At 36.9% G+C, this 20054-nt stretch overlaps 1 protein-coding gene across 2 annotated transcripts in view; it reads left to right on the top strand.

Annotated features, from left to right (window-relative positions):
* Nucleotides 1-20054, top strand: part of LOC122041077 (mediator of RNA polymerase II transcription subunit 25-like) — a 90299-nt gene that overhangs the window by 58266 nt on the left and 11979 nt on the right. For both annotated transcript variants that reach the window (XM_042600644.1, XM_042600645.1), the window contains one exon: nucleotides 3690-3903. In XM_042600644.1, the coding sequence (XP_042456578.1) occupies nucleotides 3690-3903 (214 nt within the window). The remainder of the gene's footprint in view (nucleotides 1-3689; nucleotides 3904-20054) is intronic.

The following is a 20054-nucleotide window of genomic DNA, read 5'->3' on the forward strand; positions in this document are numbered from 1 at the left end:
AGTATAAGGTGTGGTAGTGGAGAAGAGAGTAGAAGAATTGGGGTTGGAACATGATGAAACTTTATAAAAGACTTGAGAGTAGATGGTGTGGTAGTGGGGAAGACAGTAGACTTAGAGAAGTTATCATCTACATAAATAAAGATCTGTTTCAAATATGGTTTAAAATCTCGAGCCAAGATTTCGGTTCCGGACCGGAATGATGTAGTTTTGCTACTGTATCATGTTGTGCCAATATAGTTTAGATATTTTTTAAATATAAAATATTTTAACTAAAATACAAAATTTAATCTAAATATATTTTTAAAAAATATAAGCCAATTTTAAGTTATCACAATCATAGCTAGGAGTTGTTTAAATTATTAACCTAAGTTTCTTATTAAAGCCTATCACCCCTCCTTCCTTTGTTCCGTGATGACCACGGACATGCGTGGCCTATGCGATGCATCCGGATGCTTGCCGGGCTCGTGCGATGTATCCAAATGCATCGTCGTGCCTGCACGATGCATCCGTTGAGTTGTGTCCTGGACAGAACGAGAAGTTTCACTCATATCGGGTGAAACATCTCGAAGTTTTAATCTATGGTTTCAAAGTAGAAGAATAGCATCAATGTCCCTTCTTCATGCATGAATAGCCAATATATATACCTTTGACAAATTTAGGAGTAGTTTATCTACTGATAAAAGATAAACAGAATAAAAACACCTAGACTGAGGTGAAATAAGTGAAGGCCATCATAAGGAAAAAGAATTGTGAAGAGATTTTGACCATGAAGAACTAAAGAAGACATGAATTTATAAGGTAGCATATAGTTCAAATAACATCATCCAAAAATTCAAGCGGAACTCCCATATAAGGTAATAGTGTATGAGCTGTTTCAACAACATGCCTATTTTTCCTCTAAGCAACACATTTTTGCTGGCATATATTGAGATATAAGATGGAGGATGACCAAATTAGTGAGGAAGAATTGCTAGGGTTGAGAAAAGTATACCTTGGCATTGCACTTCTAAAAGCTTTAATAAGGCTATTAAAAATGGATATTGAGAATTGAAAAATGGATATTGAGAAGAAATGAGAATTGAAAATATTTTAGGACTCACATTTGAGATGCAGGAGATTGGAAAAGACTAGGAGCCATCTTTTGTAGGATATGAAGACTAGGATGCCCTAGATGGCTATGAATTTGAAGTAAACAGGTAGCAGCCACGGGCAAATGAATGTGCAACCACTGAAATTATATAATCATTGAGACTCTTGCCTTGTGCTAAATACTCTATCGGTCCTTGAATCAATATCCTCAGTGAAACTCAGACTAACTTAATGCGCTTGTCAACTGTTATGAGATTCAAAGAAAATTTGGGTATATAGGCAACAGAAAGTGAGGAGAGTCCTGACCAACACTTTGAATAGATTAGAGGGGCCTATTTGCTAAAGTGACATAGAATAGGATGAGATGTAAGTTTAGGGTAGAGAAAAGGAACATATTACAGAACATTTTCTCAGAGTTCTAAAATTTAGAATCCATATTTTTAACCATATACATTTGCCATACAAAGTAACTTCATGAACTGGGTATGACGGTGGCACATTCTGAAGTTTAGAGTCTGCTAAGCAAAGAGACATAGATACTCAGCTGATATATTGATTGTAGAAGGCCTGCTTTCACGAATGGGGGGATTCTTTAGATTGGAAATTTGCTGCGATTATATGTAGGGACTAAAAACAGCTGTCATTTGGGAGGAAATCTAGCAAAGGAAAAGGCTCCCAACAGATGGCTGCAAATGCATGGAAGAAAACAGTAGATCTGCTTCAACGATGCAGAGATACGAGCAGATTCTATATGAAGAAGGTAAACAAAAATCTGCATAGATGAAGAATATCCTGAGGATAGCACCAAAGCTGAAGAAGAAAGAAGAAAACTCATAAGTTCATCCTTTGCTGCAACATCAATACAAGGGGGAGATTTGGTGGAAGAACAGCATCAGAAAGGTTGGGAGCAATCTCGGGGGTGAAGAAATTTTTACAGACTGCAGGAAGAAACATCTGATTGAAGAAAGAATCTAAGCTAAAGAAACCAACAAGGAGCAAATGGATTCTACGTTTACAATTTTTTTAGTTTGACGCTATATCATCTGGATTGTAATAATAGATGTATTATGAATCAAATAAATAATGATATACTGATATATGATCTACTGAATTTAATTAATATGACATATTACATTAATGATATATCATATACTATATCTAATTAATATAATATTGGCTAACTAATTTAGTGTGATTGAGTGTATACCACCTCTTATCACGTACCTCTTCTTTTCACTTTTTTGTCTCGCTTCAATTGTCATAGAAAAACCCTCTGTCGAATTGAAGATTTTGTAACTAAAGCTTTCTCCTTTGCTCCCTTCTTCACATGAAGCCTAGTCCATTTGTACCTTCAGTCTTCTGAATGGAACCTTCCTGTTCCATGGTTGAATTCTGTTCCACCCTCTTTTAGAGTCAAAGCCATCTTGGGTGGTATTGGACAAAACAAGGCTAGGGTATCGGTCAATACTAGGTACCGTCTAATATTTGTTTCTATGATTGTTGGTTTCATTCAGCGGCCAGTATGCTAAGTTTCATCTGAGCTGATGGAAAAGGCACAAAATTCCAAACTTGTGCTAGATAAATGATATTGAAGTTAATGTGATTCTTCTAATATTTAACACAAAGCAGCCAGAATTGCGATTTGTTTATATACTACTTTTTACTATATAATTTCTTCTTTCTCGACCAATAACTAAGATTTATGAATAGTTTTTTTGTAATAAGACAACATCATGTGCTCTTTGTGAAAATCACAACGCTTAAGTTCCATATTCTTGTAACTTCATTATTTAATAAATTCTCTTTCAATGTGCTATTAGCATGGATTAAAATTTAAAGCCGTTTCGCTTGTGTCTTGTTCCGCCCATGGACCGGCAACGACACAAGCATGCCTCGTCACCCTGGCCTGAGCGATGCGACCTATCTTCGATCCAGATGCGTCGCCCGAGTCAATGATTAGTCCGGAGGTGTCGCCTGGGCACGAAGATGAGTTCGGATGTGCCACTTGGGCTTGGTGATGAGTTCGGACGTGTCGCCGGATCGCCTATAATTGTGTCGGCATGGAACAAGGGTAAGGTTTTTAATAAATAATTTAGGTTAATAATTTTAATCAACTTCTAGTTTTGATTGGAATAATTTAAATAAGTTTAATTAAAATCTAATAAAATTATCCCATTAATTTAATATATATATATATATTTTAAAAATTTATTTTATTTTTTATTTTTTATATTTTTAGTTAATATATTTTATATTTAAAAAAATATTGAAACTATATTGGCACGGCACAATACGGTACTGAAATTATATCATTCCAGTCCGGACTGAAATGTCGGCACGGCTTGAGATTTTATACCATGACTATTATTTTTTTTTGTGTATCTAAAACGAGCATTTATATTACAATCCTCATTATCCAATGTATCTCTGTTTTCTAGTCTCCTCAACCGTTCATATTTTTCTTGCAATTTTTTGTCAGCATTTCATTGTGTTCATGCAAAGCAACTAGGTCTATTAGATACTATTTTGTGTTATTATTGTTTTGCGAGTTCATTGTCTATTGAAGCTAGTCAATTAGATAACAATTTGTTGTTATACAGGGAAAGAAAAATCCTCGGGCTGCAGATCCATCAGTAGATCACGTTAGAAATCCTCAATTTCTAGTTTTACTCTCAGAGACCTTTGTGGAGGCTTGTGCTGCTCTAAGCCGCTCTTTATTGCCAAACCAGAGCATCTCAAATCAAGGAATTGGAAAGATAGATGGGTCATCTGCTGGTTCTATTTCAGGACTGCCTGCAACTGCTAACCCATCAGGTTAGATTTTTTTTGTTCCAACATTTAATGGAATTGGTTGTCTAAATAGATATTGCTAATTTGAAAATATCTGCTCTTGGATTCCTTTTTGTTGTGTATTATTGTGATGTATACCATTTTCTACCTCCTGTACCTACATGAAAAAAAAATGTTTCATAGTTTTTTCTTTTGGTTGGCAAGTCATAATGATTATCAAAGTGAAAAAGAATATGATTATTAGATTTTTCTTTTGAGAACATAAGTCATGCTGCTTTGGCATTTGGAAGAATGTTCTTTTATAAGTTTTAGAGGATGATGCTTGGCATTGCAGGCTGATTGCTTCTTTGGGACTTGGGGTTATCAGGTTTTAACTAAGAAAACATGTGTTTGTTGAGGCTGTTTTTTTCCCTCCATTAACCTATGTATTGAACATAGCTTGAAATCTCATCCATGACATAGACAGGTTGGTTCCATTTATGTAAGAACCTTTTATGCACTAAACTTAGATTGAAATCTTTTAGCATGGCGTACAAGCGCAAAACATATTGTTGCACTAATTTATAGATATGGGTAATGTTTCTATTTTACTTTTGTCAATCGTGTTGATGAATAATGTGTTGTTGCAAATGAAGTTAGGCAAAGTGTTATGTTAGAAAACGGATTGATGAGTTTGTAACAAGTGTGTGTAGAGCAAGTCATATGACAAAAGGAAGTCTTGACAAATCAAGAGTGATAGGGTGCTTGGATGTCTAGGAACAAGTTTCGACAAATCAAGGGTGATATCCGCCTAGCAAGTTCAAGTCTTGGGAGGTCAAGATTGATTAAATGCTTGGTAAGAGAAATAAATCTCAAACAATGGTCATGGATGTTAGTATTAGCCCTAGTACCAATTATGAGATGATCATATTTCACTTATGAATAAAAGACAAAGTTGGTTATTATATTTACTTCAGTTCAGTGCCGAATAAATAAGTATAATAATGTCTTAGAGTAGAAGGTTCTAATCTACAGCATATCAATTTGTTGAATTGATAACGGGATGTTGTGGATATATAAAACACTACTCTTAACTATTCCTAGTCAAACATTAATATACAATGACAATATTAATGTGTTGAAACTAGCATGTAGGTCAATCGATGACTTAATCTCATAAGTCATGGATATGAGATATCAAGTTAACATATAGGTATATATTAGAGAATGTGTACTGAATGACCTGCCATGAGAATGTTTCATGGATCGTTATATAAGTGTTATAAACATTCTTATGTGACTATTAGTATGAATAGTCCTTAGACCTAAAGTCACTACGGTTTCCTACATAAGGAGTTGTATACTTTGGTATCGATAAACGTTACCTGTAACAGGGTGGACCATAAAGTATGCAATAAGTTATGCGGAGGGATATGAGTGATGTAAATGTGATCTATCCCTTCCATATGACTGAAGCGATATCTGTGGGCCCCTTGATTCGTAGGACACAAAAATATATGACCATGCTTAAATCAGTCAATATGCGATATTGAGCTTATTTGATTGAGTGTGCCTACTTAGAGATCAAGAAACATAAAGATTGATAAGAGGATGACACGGTCTATGCATCAATCTTGATATCAAGGATAGAAGGATTGAGTCATACAAGATAATAGATACGGAAAGGTTAAGTCGGATCTCGACATTCTCGCGACTTGGGTAGCAATGATGCCTTGTTAGATGTCACTCATTGTTTATGTATCTAAAATAGTTTTAGAGACATTGCCAACTTTACGAAAACCTATTGGATCACACACAAAGAACAAGTCAATGGAGATGGATTCATATGATGGATCATTGGATTAAGTCTAATTCAAATTGGACTAGTTAGACTCAATTGGATCCAACTATTGGATTGAGTCCAATTCGAATTAGACTTATTGAGTCAATTTAGATTAATGATCAATGAGTTAGATTCATTGAGTGAATTAATGAATTTGGATTCAGGAAGGAAGAGGAGTGGTCAATTTGGAATTGATCATGCATTGGATGAAGAGTGGTCAATTTGGAATTGATCATGTATTGGATGCATTGGATGAAGATAAATGTTAATATCATTAAGCCAATTGACATTAAGGCTATTTTTCATGAATGAGTACAAAGGGGGTTTTGATTCATTTTCATAAAGTGGATGTGTTCTTGCTCTTCTTCCTCCTGCTCTCTTCACTTGGCCGAAACCTCCAAAGGGTTGCTAGCACAACCTTTTGTTGTTTCTTTTCTCCACTTCTTCAGTTCGTGAGACGGACGGGGAAGACTTGTTCGTGTGTATACCGAAAGAGGCACGAACATTTGATCGTGCTGAGATCTTAGCCGTCGGGAGCTCGTGTGTTAACACAACAAAGGTAATTCCCTTTTAACAAAACTTATTATGGTTTCCTTCGCATGTATCTTTTGGAAAGGAACTTATTTTTCTGCTGCGCTTTTCGGCGTGTTTAGCGCTATAGTTCCTAATAATGGAGAAGACTATTCTCCAAGTACTTGGCGGATTTCATTTGTACAATGATGAGTGTGAGTGCACATGATTAGGATTGGACAAAAGCCTTAGCAATGACCTAATCAATAATCCAATTGATTGACTTGTGATTACATGTAACTAATAGTGATAGTTGAATTGATTCACTAGACTATTCAAACCTTCAGGTTACTAATGTGTTAGTCAACTAATTAGTCGACTAGTACTATATGCCAATCAATTGTCGTTACTATGCACTACTTGATTGAGTAATTGATTGATCAAGCAAGTCAACTCATCATCTCTCTATTGAAGTGTCAGCTAATGGAAGCTACAATTGAGAATAGTCAATTGATGGCTACAAGGAGTTTTGATTGAAATGGCAAGCAAAGTGGTTGCGTACAATCAACTAGTTGACTGATCTAGGGCAGATTGGATGACTCTAGAAGCTACTTGGAAGCTTGGTAAGGGCCAATAAATATAGGGCATATTAGCTGCTCGTATACATTAATACATAATAAAAAATTCTAGAGAGAGAGAGAAAAGAAAGAACTGGAATTGTATTTCTCAAATTCTTGATTAAAATATGTACATGAGGATCATTGCTATTTATACACTTCTTCCCTATTTATTTATGGAATGAAATACAATTAAATCAATAAAATATGCCTATAATATCTAATCAAATAAATCTAAATCAAACTATCCATATTTATAATATATTCTACAACACATAACAAAGCTATTCTTCTAAATTATCTACTCAGATTCTTTTCTTTGCTTGTAAATTTCTCTCATGTTTTTGTAACCAAGGCATTGTTAGAGGTTTCCACACCTTTCCGAGAAGGAGAAAACTAGGGGAATTCTTGTTAAAACTTATAGGTCGTGGAGTAGAAGCCTGAGGGCTGTTGAACCACTTAAATCATTGAGTTAGAAATTGTTTCTCTCTCTTCCTATGTGTTGCTTTAATTTTCTCGTTATGGAATAATTTTTTTGTTGTATTTTAGTGTTGTTTAAGCCTATTCACCTTCTAGTTTTTTTTCGATACTAAAATTGGTATTAGAATAAGTTCTACTTCCAAAAGATTAAAGGACCTAATTATGGTATTGCAAGGAGGCTTTAGTATGACGAGGCCATCCTACTTCGACGATATCAACTTTTATTATTAACGATATCAATTTTTGTTATTGAAAGTTCTACTGTCCACCATGATCGTACTAAACATGTGGAGATTAATCGACATTTCATTAGTGAGAAAATTGAAGATAAGTCAATCACTCTCGGCTATATTCCATTAAAGCATCAAGCAGGTGACATTCTTACGAAGGCTTTGTTTAGACCTAATCTAAGTGAGATGAACACGATCCTTGTGTTGGAAAGCATCTATTGCCTAGATTGAGGGGGAGTGTGGAGGACTTATCTAGGTAGATTTATTGCAGATTTGATTTGATATTGTATAATTAGGAAGATTTGATTTGATAATAGTTGTAATTGATTAGAAGATATTATGCAATTTTAATTCTTTAAATAGGAGTATGTAATTTGAATATAAAAGAGACAAGGTTATTGAAATACATAATAAAAATTACTGAAAAACCACAATTATGATAATGTGCATTTAAATTGAAAACATACATTGAACTTAACTATATAGTTTCCTTATTAATTTCTTTTTCTTTAGCTTTCCTCCTTATACCTCCAATTTATCATCGACACCATATGACGTTCCTCGAAATGTCGGTGCAATATTGAAATAGTATTGTTCTAGTCAAAGACTCAAACACCAGCACAACTCGAGTTTTTTAACCATGGCTTAAAGTGAGCCACTTCAATCCCAAGAATGGTTTTCAACATTCCTAATACGTTGATTTCATACTATTTTGCAAAACACTGACTTAGAAGTTTTCTCTCTTTATCATCTTTTCCTGTCACTATTATATCATCAATATACACTAAGAGCATTGTGACTCCCCTTGAAGAAGAGTGTTTAATAAACAATGTGTGATCCTCTTGGTTTTGTCTATACCCTATGACAATAATAACTCTTGCAAAATATACTCGTGGCTCAAGTCCATACAAGGCTTTCTTCATTATATATTATGAGCATTCAAATTATTTCCATATGCTAGTGGACCTCTGTATAAATTTCTTTCTATAGTTCTCCATGTAACATTCTTGATTTTAAACTGTTGAAACTCCCAATTATAATTAATTGCATAAATTTGAGTATAGCCTTTGGTTGCTAACCTTGCCTTGTACCTCTCTATTGATCCATTCACTCTATATTTCATTATATATACCCATTTACACCCTATGACTTTCTAATACAACAACAACAACAACCAAACCTTATCCCACTAGGTGGGGTCGGCTGTATGAATCCTTTTACGCCATTGAGCTCTATCTCCTACTATATCGTCATCTATATTTAAATAAATTTTATCTTATTTTATTGTTGCTAACCAAGTCTTTTTTTGGTCTTCTTCTACCTCGTTTAATATGCATGTTTATCATTGTTGAAATAAAGAGTTTTCTTAATATCCATCATATTTCAGGAGAATTACATATGCTTATATAGCCACACAACCCTAAGCATCAACTTATTTACAAAAGATAAAAAGACTTATCTACCCTTACTTCTCACAACACTCCTCAAGTTGAACATATATATCAAACATGTTTAACTTGCTAAGAGAAGAGTCAAACACAGCTTGGGGTATAACTTTTGTAAATATATCAGCAAGTTGGTCCTTAGACTTAACATAAGGCAGACATAGCTCTCCAGAATCAAGTCTCTCCCGAATAAAGTGACGATCAATCTCAATGTGTTTAGTCCGGTAATGTTGTACCTGATTATTTGCAATATTGATTGCTGCCTTGTTGTCGCAATACAACCTGAGAGGTAATTCAACCTTTAATCCCATGTCTGTTAACAGAAAATTCAACCACAACATCTCTGTAAGACCATGTGCCATGGCTCGATATTCAGCTTCAGCACTAGATCGTGCACAAACATTTTGTTTCTTGCTCCTCCAAGTTACCAAGTTTCCTCCCAAAAAAGTGCAATAGCCATTGTAAAAATCGGTTGTACCTGTCCTGAAGAAGACATAAGGTTCGCAGAAATCCTCGAGGTTTCGCTAACGTTGTCCGCCATTAAAATTTTTCTGGAAGGGGCGGCGGTAGTAGACTGGGCTGAAGAAAAGGAATTCGAGAGAAGGTGAAGTGCAGGAGGTGGAGAAGAAGGGAAGAAGAAAGCTTGGTTGGCGCCAGGAGATCGCGATGAAGAAAGGAAGAGGAAAGCTTGGTCGGCGCTAGGGCAAAGAGGAAGAAGACGCGCCGACGGCTAGGGTTAGGGTTAGGGATCGAAACCTTGCTCTGATACTATGTTGAAATAAAGAGTTTTCTTAATATCCATCATATTTCAGGAGAATTACATATGCTTATATAGCCACACAACCCTAAGCATCAACTTATTTACAAAAGATAAAAAGACTTATCTACCCTTGCTTCTCACAACAATCATAATTTCACATCGTCTAACTGGAGCATTTATTGCTCGTCTAAGTATATGTCCGTACCATCTTAAACATGTCTCTCGGAAATTTTCCTCAATAGATACAACTCGGACTTTTTCTCTAATGCTCTCATTTCTTATTTTGTCCATCCTCGTATGCCCACACATCCACCTTAACCTCCTCATCTCTGCAACTCTCATCTTCTGCTCATGTGCTCGAGTCATAACCCAATATTTAGCTTCATATAACATAACAGGTTTAACCCAATATTCTTCCACCTGATACCCACTTTAATGTTACACCTTGCGATCGGTGACTGATATCGACGTTGCTTTCAAACCCAAAATTTGAAAACAACCAACCTTAGTTGTATAGTAATTACCAAAGGAAACTATTCTTTTCATTCCCAAAATAAACAATACACTATTTTCACCATTTGAACGAATTAAATTACATTCACTTAAATTAAGAGTTTATTATTGTAGTAGAATTCTAATCTTCTTGTCAGTAATTTGAGCGGATTCACCATCCTCAGAACTCGACTTGCTCTCTATCCTTGATCTCATTCTTGGTTCCAATTTCATCTCTAACCAAAATGGATGGTAAGGGGTGAGTGATTTGGAAGTCACTCAACAAATGGGGGATAAAATATAAATACTATAGTTCTTGAAAAACAATAGTTTTTCAGTAGTAAAATAAGAATAATTTCAACACAGATATTAACGTAGGCACTAAAATTAAATCATGTTCTTTGCTTAAATTGATATCAGCTTTCTAGAATTATCCCTCATAGAGGAGAGGTCGGTAATCAGTAATAATTCAGTAATCAGTAGTGTTCAGAATACATATCCCTATCATTTAGTTCATGATCAATTTAATGCCTAAAATCTAGTAATGACAATAATCACTAATAATCCAACAATCGGTAATAACAGTAGTGAAACAATTTTTAGAAAATAAAACTCACTTTCGGAACTCATAATTTGCATAATAAGCCCATTTATCGCACTCTTAGAGATTGATACGGCGATGACTTCTCCTTCCTTGCTAAAATAATTCTTCCTGGAATCTGTCTTCTCTTGCTATGAATATTTTCTTTCGATAGGTGTGGGTATTTATAGGGGTGAGGTTTTGATCTCCCACTAACCCCCTTATCTCCACATCCTTATGATCCCACTAACCCCCTTATCTCTATATCCCCATGATTCCACTAACCCCATTATCTCCACGTCCCCATGATTGCCTCCATTACTCATTTTATTTGTGAGTTACAACTTCTCGGATTTGACCGGTCTTCACAGTTTAACTAGACAGAGACATGGAAAGAACTGCAAAGACACGTTTCGCAATTGCTTTTTTGACTTTAAAGCGGTTTCACATACATCAAGCAAATATAAGAAAGATGTTTATTTCTGAAAAGTGGGCAAATAGTCAATTTTCTTAAGAGGTTGTAGCCTTGTAGGAAAGCGTGTAGCAGAAGTGATATTGATGCATTCTTTATGGAAAAATTATGATTTTTGCATTAAAAGTTGGTGGTCCATTGGTGAAAGTATTACGACCGGTAGATAGTGAAAAAATGTCTTCTATTGGTTATATTTATGAGTCAATGGACAGAACCAAAGAAGCTATCGCTGTGTCATTTAACAATAATGAAGAAAAATATCGTAGCATTTTTGAATTCATTGACAAAAGATGAATGTTCAACTCACCTTTGCACGTATCGGGATATTTCTTGAATCTAGAGTGTTTTTACTCAAACCAATAGAAAATGATACAGAAGTGATGGGGTGTTGTACAACAGTACAAGTGCATATCTAGATTGGTGAGAGGTGAGGATTTATAAGATAAGATCACAAATCAATTAGAAAAATACAAGAAAGCAGGACTTTTTGGTTTGCCATTGGCTATCAGGCAAAGAACTTCAAAATCACCAGGTAAATTCATAAATAATATATTATGCATTATCAATATTCCAATAATAAAATTAATTTTATATGTTTTTGTGTTTCAAGCTGATTGGTGGTCTTCTTATGGTACACCAACACCTGAATTAAAAATATTTGCAATGAAGATTTTGAACCTCATATGCTTTTCTTCATGTTGTGAACATAATTGGAGTGTTTTTAACATATAAGTTAGAATTTTTTGAATATATATTAAAATTTATATTATGGATTTAACTTTTTGACTTTTTAATTTTTTTGTAGATACATTTTAAGAAAAGAAATAGGTTGTCTCAACAATGATTGAATGATTTGGTATATATCAAGTACAACAAAGTTGTAAGGAGAAGATATTACGTGTGAGATAAGATTGATCCTATTACTTTGTCAACGATAGATAGTAATTAATGATTGTTCGGGAAATTGGATAACATAATAAAGACAATGATAATGATTGTCTATGAAGGTGAAGATTTGCACTGGAGTGATGTAGCATGAGCATCTGGGGTTGGTGAAAGTGCGTATGCCTTTCGATCTCGAAATGTGTCTTCTTCTAAAGGATTATCATCATCTGCATCAACAAAAAGAAAACGATCTTCAGCTCAAACTAGTCTTGTAAATGAAGAAGAGATTAACCTTAATGACGAAATTGAAGAAGAAGATACTGATGGATACAAATCAAGCAATGGAGGTGATAATGTGGAATTGGATAATGAAGATGAAGAAGATGTTTATTTTGATCTTTTGACTTGTTTTAGTTTTTTTAATAATTTACAGCTTAATAAAGAATATTTTATTTATGGTCATTTCGATTTCAAAGATATTTTCAAAGACTTTTAATAGATATATTAGTCCTTTTGTTTATTAGGCTCTTTTCGTAAAGCGTGCGCTTCGTTTTGTGCTTTAAGCTGCAAGACCTTTGAGCTTTTTTTTGCGCCTCATGCTTTTGACAACATTGTATATATTATAAATGTTGGTATTAGTATGCCCTTGAGATTTTGCCTAGGCGTGAGCAGTTGGTTGAAACTGAATTGAGCGAATCAAATTTTGTTAAAATTGAATTAACTGAATTTTTTATACCAATCTAATTGATAAAAAATTGATTAATTCGAAAGTAATGGAATTAACTAATTGTTAAAAAATAATAAAACTTTTAACAAAAATTTAATCAATTTAATAAAAAATTATTTTTTATAAAATTTTTAAATTATTTAATAAAAAAATTAGTCTAATCGATTTAATCAATTTTCAAAATCAAAATCAAGTCAATTTAATTGAAATAATCAATATTTTTTTTAAAAAAAAAATCGAACTTCTAAATAAACCAAATTGAATTTCTGAACTATCGGTCTAGTCAGTTATTTCGGTTGAACCGAAATTTTGGTCTCTCCTAGTTTTGATGTTTGAGTAAGTTATATTGTGATTTCACATATGTCAAGTTAAGGTGCAGGAAAGTTTAACTTAGGTCAATGAGGATTAGATAATTATCAAGTAGATTGAGGACCAAATACATGGCAAGTGGAAGTCTAAATAGGTTATGAACCGAATACTTGGATAATTGAAGTCCTAATAGGTAAGGAGGACCGGATATAGGCAAGACGATGAAGTGCTAGAGGTGAGGAGTCATTAAGCATGAAAAACTCAAAAGTGAGTCTTCTTGGCATGGTGAAATCCCGGAGGCGTGGAGCCTCTTGACATATAGGAAAACTCATATGAGGCTGAGTGGAGCAAACTTGTACAATGAGGTATGGGTGGGATAGACTTAGGAGGGGACTTTTCTTAGAAGTGGCAAGAGTTAAGAGTACATTTGATTGAAACTATATGTTAATCAATTGGTACATGAGGTGATTAGGTAGTTGACTTAGGGCTGAACAAAAACTTTTAGAATGCTTTTGTTCGATGGTTAGTTGACTGGTTAGCGATTGATAATCTTAGTCAGTTTGTTCAGGGCTAAAACAAAATTTATAGAATGTTTCTCTTTGGGATCAGTAAGCTAGTTTGTCAACTAACTGATCAACAATGGAAAACAAGAGTCAATGATTTGACATCAACGACATGCAATGGCCAGATACCTATGAGCTACTGTTCAGTTTGTCAATTGATGACCCTACCCAATTGAGTTGTGGCATAATAGATGACAAAATCAAGTCAGCAGTAGAATGGGGATGATCTAGTTGATTGATCATGAGCTAGAAAGGAAAATTGAAGGATACTGTTCAAAGCAAAACCTAAAATCTCGTGTTAACGGAACCCCACGAGTTAGGCCTTTATATAGAAAAGAAAGTATACACCAAAAGACTAAAATACCCTTTTACTTATTCTAACACTCCCCCTCAAGCTTGAGAATATAGATTATATACACCAAGCTTGTTACATATGTAGTCAATCCGGGGACCTCTAAGTGATTTAGTGAATATATCTGCTAGCTGATCATTTGAGTTGACAAAGCTAGTAAATATTTCTCCAGATATGACTTTCTCTCTGACAAAGTGACAGTCAACTTCAATATGCTTCGTTCTCTCATGGAAAACTGGATTTGAGGCAATATGCATAACGGCTTGGTTGTCGCATATGAGTGACATTTGTGTAACCTCTCCAAACCTTAGTTCCTGAAGCAACTGCTTTAACCATATAAGTTCTTGACTAGCAATAGCCATAGCTCGATATTCTGCCTCTGCACTGGATCTTGCCACAACATTCTGTTTTTTACTTTTCCAAGAAATAAGGTTACCTCCGACAAATATACAAAATCCAGAAGTGGACCTTCTATCAGAGGGAGATCCTGCCCAATCTGTATCAGAATACCCTACGACTTGAGTATGTCCTTTGTCTTCATATAAAAGACCCTTTCCTGGTGCACCCCTGATATATCGAATAATGCGAGTTACGGCATCCCAATGTTCTTTGCACGGAGAGCTAAGAAACTGACTTACTACACTTACTGCAAATGAGATATCCGGACGAGTGACAGTAAGGTAGCTTAGTTTCCCTACCAATCGCCTGTATCGTTCAGGATCTGAAAGAGGCTCCCCCTGATTTGGCAGGAGCTTGACATTAGGATCCATGGGATTGTCGACTGTCTTTGAGTTTAACATTCCTGTTTCTTCCAGAATATTCATTGCATACTTCCTTTGGGATATAATGATCCCATCTTTAGGCTGTGTCACTTCTATCCCTAGAAAATATTTGAGTTTGCCGAGATCCTTTGTCTGGAAATATTTGAAAAGATGTTGTTTGACTTGTGAAATCCCAAGATGATCATTACCTGTGATGATAATATCATCAACATAAACCACTACATAGATGCAACCAGTAGATGAGGGGCGATAAAAGACAGAATGATCAGCCTCGCTTCGAGTCATGCCAAACTGTTGAACTACGGTACTAAATCTACTGAACCATGCTCTGGGTGACTACTTGAGACCATATAAAGATTTCCGCAAGCGACATACAAGACCAGAAGACTCCACCTGAGCAACAAAATACGGAGGTTGCTCCATGTAGACTTCCTTGAGCAGGTTACCATGTAAGAATGCATTTTTGATGTCCAATTGATGAAGGGGCCAATGGTGAATTGCAACAATAGATAGGAAAAGACTCACAGAAGACATCTTGACAACAGGAGAAAAAGTGTCTCCATAATCCAATCCAAATACCTGAGTATAGCCTTTAGCGACAAGACGAGCCTCAAGCCGATCAACCGTGCCGTCTACACCAACTTTCACCGTAAACACCCATCGACAACCAACCACTGACGTCCCAGGAGGTAGAGGAACGAGATCCCAAGTCCCATTGCTCTGTATGACACTCATTTCATCAAGCGTAGCCTGTTTTCATCCTGGATGGGCAAAGGCATCATCTGCAGTCTTTGGAAGAGAAACAGACGACAAGGAAGATAGACAATGATAATAGGATGGAGAAAGACGATGATAGCTCAAAGAAACATAGTGAGGAGAAGGATTACGAATGGAACGCATACTCTTTCGAGTCTGATAGGAACATCAGTTGCGAGATCGCCGAGGCTACCTGATGTGCAACTGATGAAGCAGCAGTTTTGGTCAAGGTTGAAAAGGAAGGGGACGTTGATAAACCCGCAAAGGAGGAGGAGGTGGAGAAGGATGATGTGAGGATAGAAGAGAATGTCTATGGTGAGAAGGAATAGTAAGAAAAAAAGCAACGACTCAAAGAATGTGACATCAGAGATGAAGTACCGACGAAGAGTAGGGGAATAACACTTGTACCCTTTACTGAGGCTAACAGTAAGGATTCAGAATAGAGAGATAGTTTGTCAATGCCGGGATCAAGAGCATGAGCAAAACAAATAGAACCAAAGACCCGAGGTGACAGAGGATGAAGGGACTGATGTGGATAAAGTACCTAATGAGGTATTTTACCCTGGAGAGTGGATGAAGGCATGCGATTGATGAGATAACACGCAGTAAGTACGGCATCACCCCAAAATTGATGAGGGACATGAGAATGGAGAAGAAGAGTCCGAGTGGTTTCAAGGAGATGACGATTCTTGCGCTCTGCAACCCCATTCTGTTGAGGGGTATGAGGGCAAGACGTGCGATGCAATACACCATGAGATGTCAAGTAGGTACGAAATTGAGTAGATAAATACTCGTGTGCATTATCACTTTGCAAAGTTCGAATGAAAGTACCAAATTGAGTTTTTATTTCAAGGAAAAAGGATTCAAAAATAGAAAACAATTTTGAACGATCCTTCATCAGATATAACCATGTACAACGGGAAAAATCGTCTATAAAAGTAACAAAATATCTTGACCCCATTGTAGAAGAAACACGACTTGGACCCCAAACATCAGAATGAACCAAAGCAAAAGGAGACATAGCCCAACTCTCAATGCGAGGAGAAAAAGAACTACGAACATGCTTACCTAATTGCCACGACTCACAAGATAAAGACTCTAAGTGAGAAAGACTATGATGTAACTGTTTCAACTTACTTGGATGTCCCAACTAAGCATGAATAAGTAGTGGACATGCCACCGTCAAATCAACAAAAGAGGGTTGTTAAAGCCGATATAGGCCATGAGATTCACATCCGAAGCCAATCATCCTCCTCGTACTCCGGTCCTGTAAGGAAACAGACTTGTTAGTAAAAGAAATGACACAATCAAGAGATCGAGTAAGTTGACTTATCAACAATAAATTAAAAGGAGCGCCGAGAACATAAAGAACATTATGAATTGAAAGAGATGAAGAAGGATGAATAATACCAATACCCTGAGATTGAGTTTGGGAACCATTGGCCATGGTGACCATTGATAAACTACCAGAAGTAGTGAGAGAGGAAAAAAGGGATTTATTACCAGTGATATGATCGGTGGCCCCAGAATCAAGAACCCAAGGACCCGAAGAACGAGATATGCCAGCAAAGGAAGTACCAGCGTCTGCAATGGTAGCAGTGGAACCCGAAGCCTGTCGATCCTCAAACCATTTCAGAAAGTCAGTATAGGAAGGTGTTGAAGTCGAATCAGGTGTTAACTGTGAAGTGGAAGCTGAAGGAGCAACAGAACTCTGAACAATCTGAGCAGCACGAGGAGGACGACCATGTAGACTCCAGCATTTATCAATCGTGTGTCTCGGTCGGTGGCAATGATCACACCAAGGGCGTCCTTTGCCCTTGAGGTGGAGGTCCTTTGTCGAGAGACCAAAGTCGACGAGTCGACGGGCACTGAAGAAGGCATTTCGATCTCCCTGTTGACAATCAAACTTTTCTACAAGCACTATATACCTCACCCACATGCGGCTGGAATAATAACAATAAAGAAAACAAACACCACGCAGTTAATATAATTCTCAGCCTCTGGCTGACACAACCACTACCAAAACCAAAACACATAACTGCTAGCCGACTAGACTTACACAACCAATAACAAATACAAAACACCACATAACAACATCAACCCAAAATAAAATCGAGTACAGAGCTAAACAAACCGATACATAAAACAAACAAAACATACGTGAAACCGATAAGTCTTCGATGTGGCGTGGGGACCGCAGACGGGATACTCCAGCGACACCAAAACCAACTGCACGAAAAAAATAGTATCAACGGGGTGAGTTCAACAACTCGGTGAATACCATGGACGTGAGTAGTAAGATATATCTAACAAGAACAAACATGGAATACAACTTCTAATCATATATAGGAATATCTGGCGAAAGGTAGCGAGGAAGTCAGACTCACCAGAACTCTATCCGGACAAAGGGTCACAAACCGAAAGTGTCAATAATCCTGTATGCAGGTCATATGCATCCACCAAAATGCAACAACCAAACGCAGAGAAACAAAATCATAAGAATATAAATGCATCAATACATATGATGCTAATGATGCGATCTGGTCACCCCCGACGCTACGAATAGACCGGTGGGTAGACCGAGTGTAACCGCAGACTCACTACTCACGATGGTGACGGATCTTTGTCGATACTCAGTCCTGTGACCCCAAATCATAAATGGGGAACTCAACGCCTCATCTCTCTCCGACACGATGACGGGAGGAAATCTCTGGCTACCACTGAGTCACCGACCAACGGAGCCAAACAGAGTCCACGGCTACTACATCTTACACTAAATGCCGGTGAGCTAAACAGGCAAGGCGATCACGGCTACCACGGCGAGTCCTCGGACCAACGGGCTAACAATGAACCGCCACACACTGCCGATATACCACTAAACCATAAGTGGGGGTGTGTGCAGTACATGTAACTGGCGATGGGTTCAACCATAGTGGAGCCGACAATCGCACAGCATGCAATCATGATGCATGTCACTATGCATAGCAAAAACTGATCAACATAACCATATCCATATATACATAATATAGGTACCACAGTATCAGTAAGCCAAATCCACGGATCTAGGGTATACAAATCCTCTAAGGTATAACAACCTAGACCCAAATCATATCCCTCTTCCATAGCATATGTACCAACAATATACACAGATCAAAGAATCAGGGTCTAAACACCCGAATCATATATGATATACAAATAGAGGTACACAAATCTGATATGGCACAAAAACCTAAGTATCAGATAATCTAGATATATAGGCCAGAAACAACAATCCAAATCCTAGTCCTAACCTCAGTAAGCATGGTATGTCACTCTAGAAACAAAGATACTCATGATAACAAGATAATCATGACAACAAATCACGAGATATAAGCACGGATACATCACAGGTGACAAACCTAACATGCTAAGGATATCAAACAGTGACATACCAACGGCAAACATGTTCATTGCATGTAGTTATAAAATACTATGCATATCCAATGACAATATCATAAAAGATAAGTCAAGAGGTACCCGCCTCCAAATAGCAGGTCCAATCCAATCAAATCCAACGTCGAGATGCTCGTCTCGCGTCAAAGTCCTGTATTACATGGTATACCGATTTAGCTAATTACATATAAATTAATTAGCTAAATCCAATCTCCGAGAAGCTAACCTAAATCCAAATCCAATTATAAATCTTAATTTGGAACATCTAACTCCTCAATCAAATCAGAACAATTAACTACTGAATATCATCACTCTACATCAACCCGAAAGCTGAATAAAACTCACCTCAATCTCTACACGTAGCCCTTCATTAATTGCTGTCGGAAAGGGTAGCCGAAACCAAATGGAGCTGCTGTCATCAAACTAAAATTCTCCAAATATAGTTACTATATTCCAAATCAAACTAAAATTAACAGCCAGCTAAGTATAGATCAATCACCCAGAACTCCGATCAATTTAAAGTTGTACCTGATCTAACAATACCTAACCCTTTCCGGCGATGGCTCACGGCAAATCGACGAGCCCACTGAATTAGGATTGTAGGCTATGCTTGATCTGGCTGCCAGCAAAAATCACAGCCACCCTGGGTCAATATCAAGCCGTGGTGAAGGTCAGTGCTAGGGCTCGTAAAGGTGGAGCCTGCTGTGGCTGTGCCGGTGATGAAGAGTCTCGGCGCTGGCGTGGTCAAGGCCAAGAGGAGGCGATCGGCAATGGCACGCAGAGGAAGAACTAGGGCACAGTGAGGAGAATCTCCGGTGATAGTTGGCTGCTCAAGCAACGAACAAGTCGGTGGTCGGCGCGCTGCAGATCTAGGGCACCGCGGCGTCGGTTGTGGTGGCCGACCCGATGAAGAAGACGAAGAGAAGAGTCGAGTGCAAGCTAGGGCAGAGGGAATGGCCGG

This window comes from Zingiber officinale, chromosome 2A, assembly GCF_018446385.1.
Source record: "Zingiber officinale cultivar Zhangliang chromosome 2A, Zo_v1.1, whole genome shotgun sequence".
NCBI classification, from domain to species: Eukaryota; Viridiplantae; Streptophyta; class Magnoliopsida; order Zingiberales; family Zingiberaceae; genus Zingiber; species Zingiber officinale.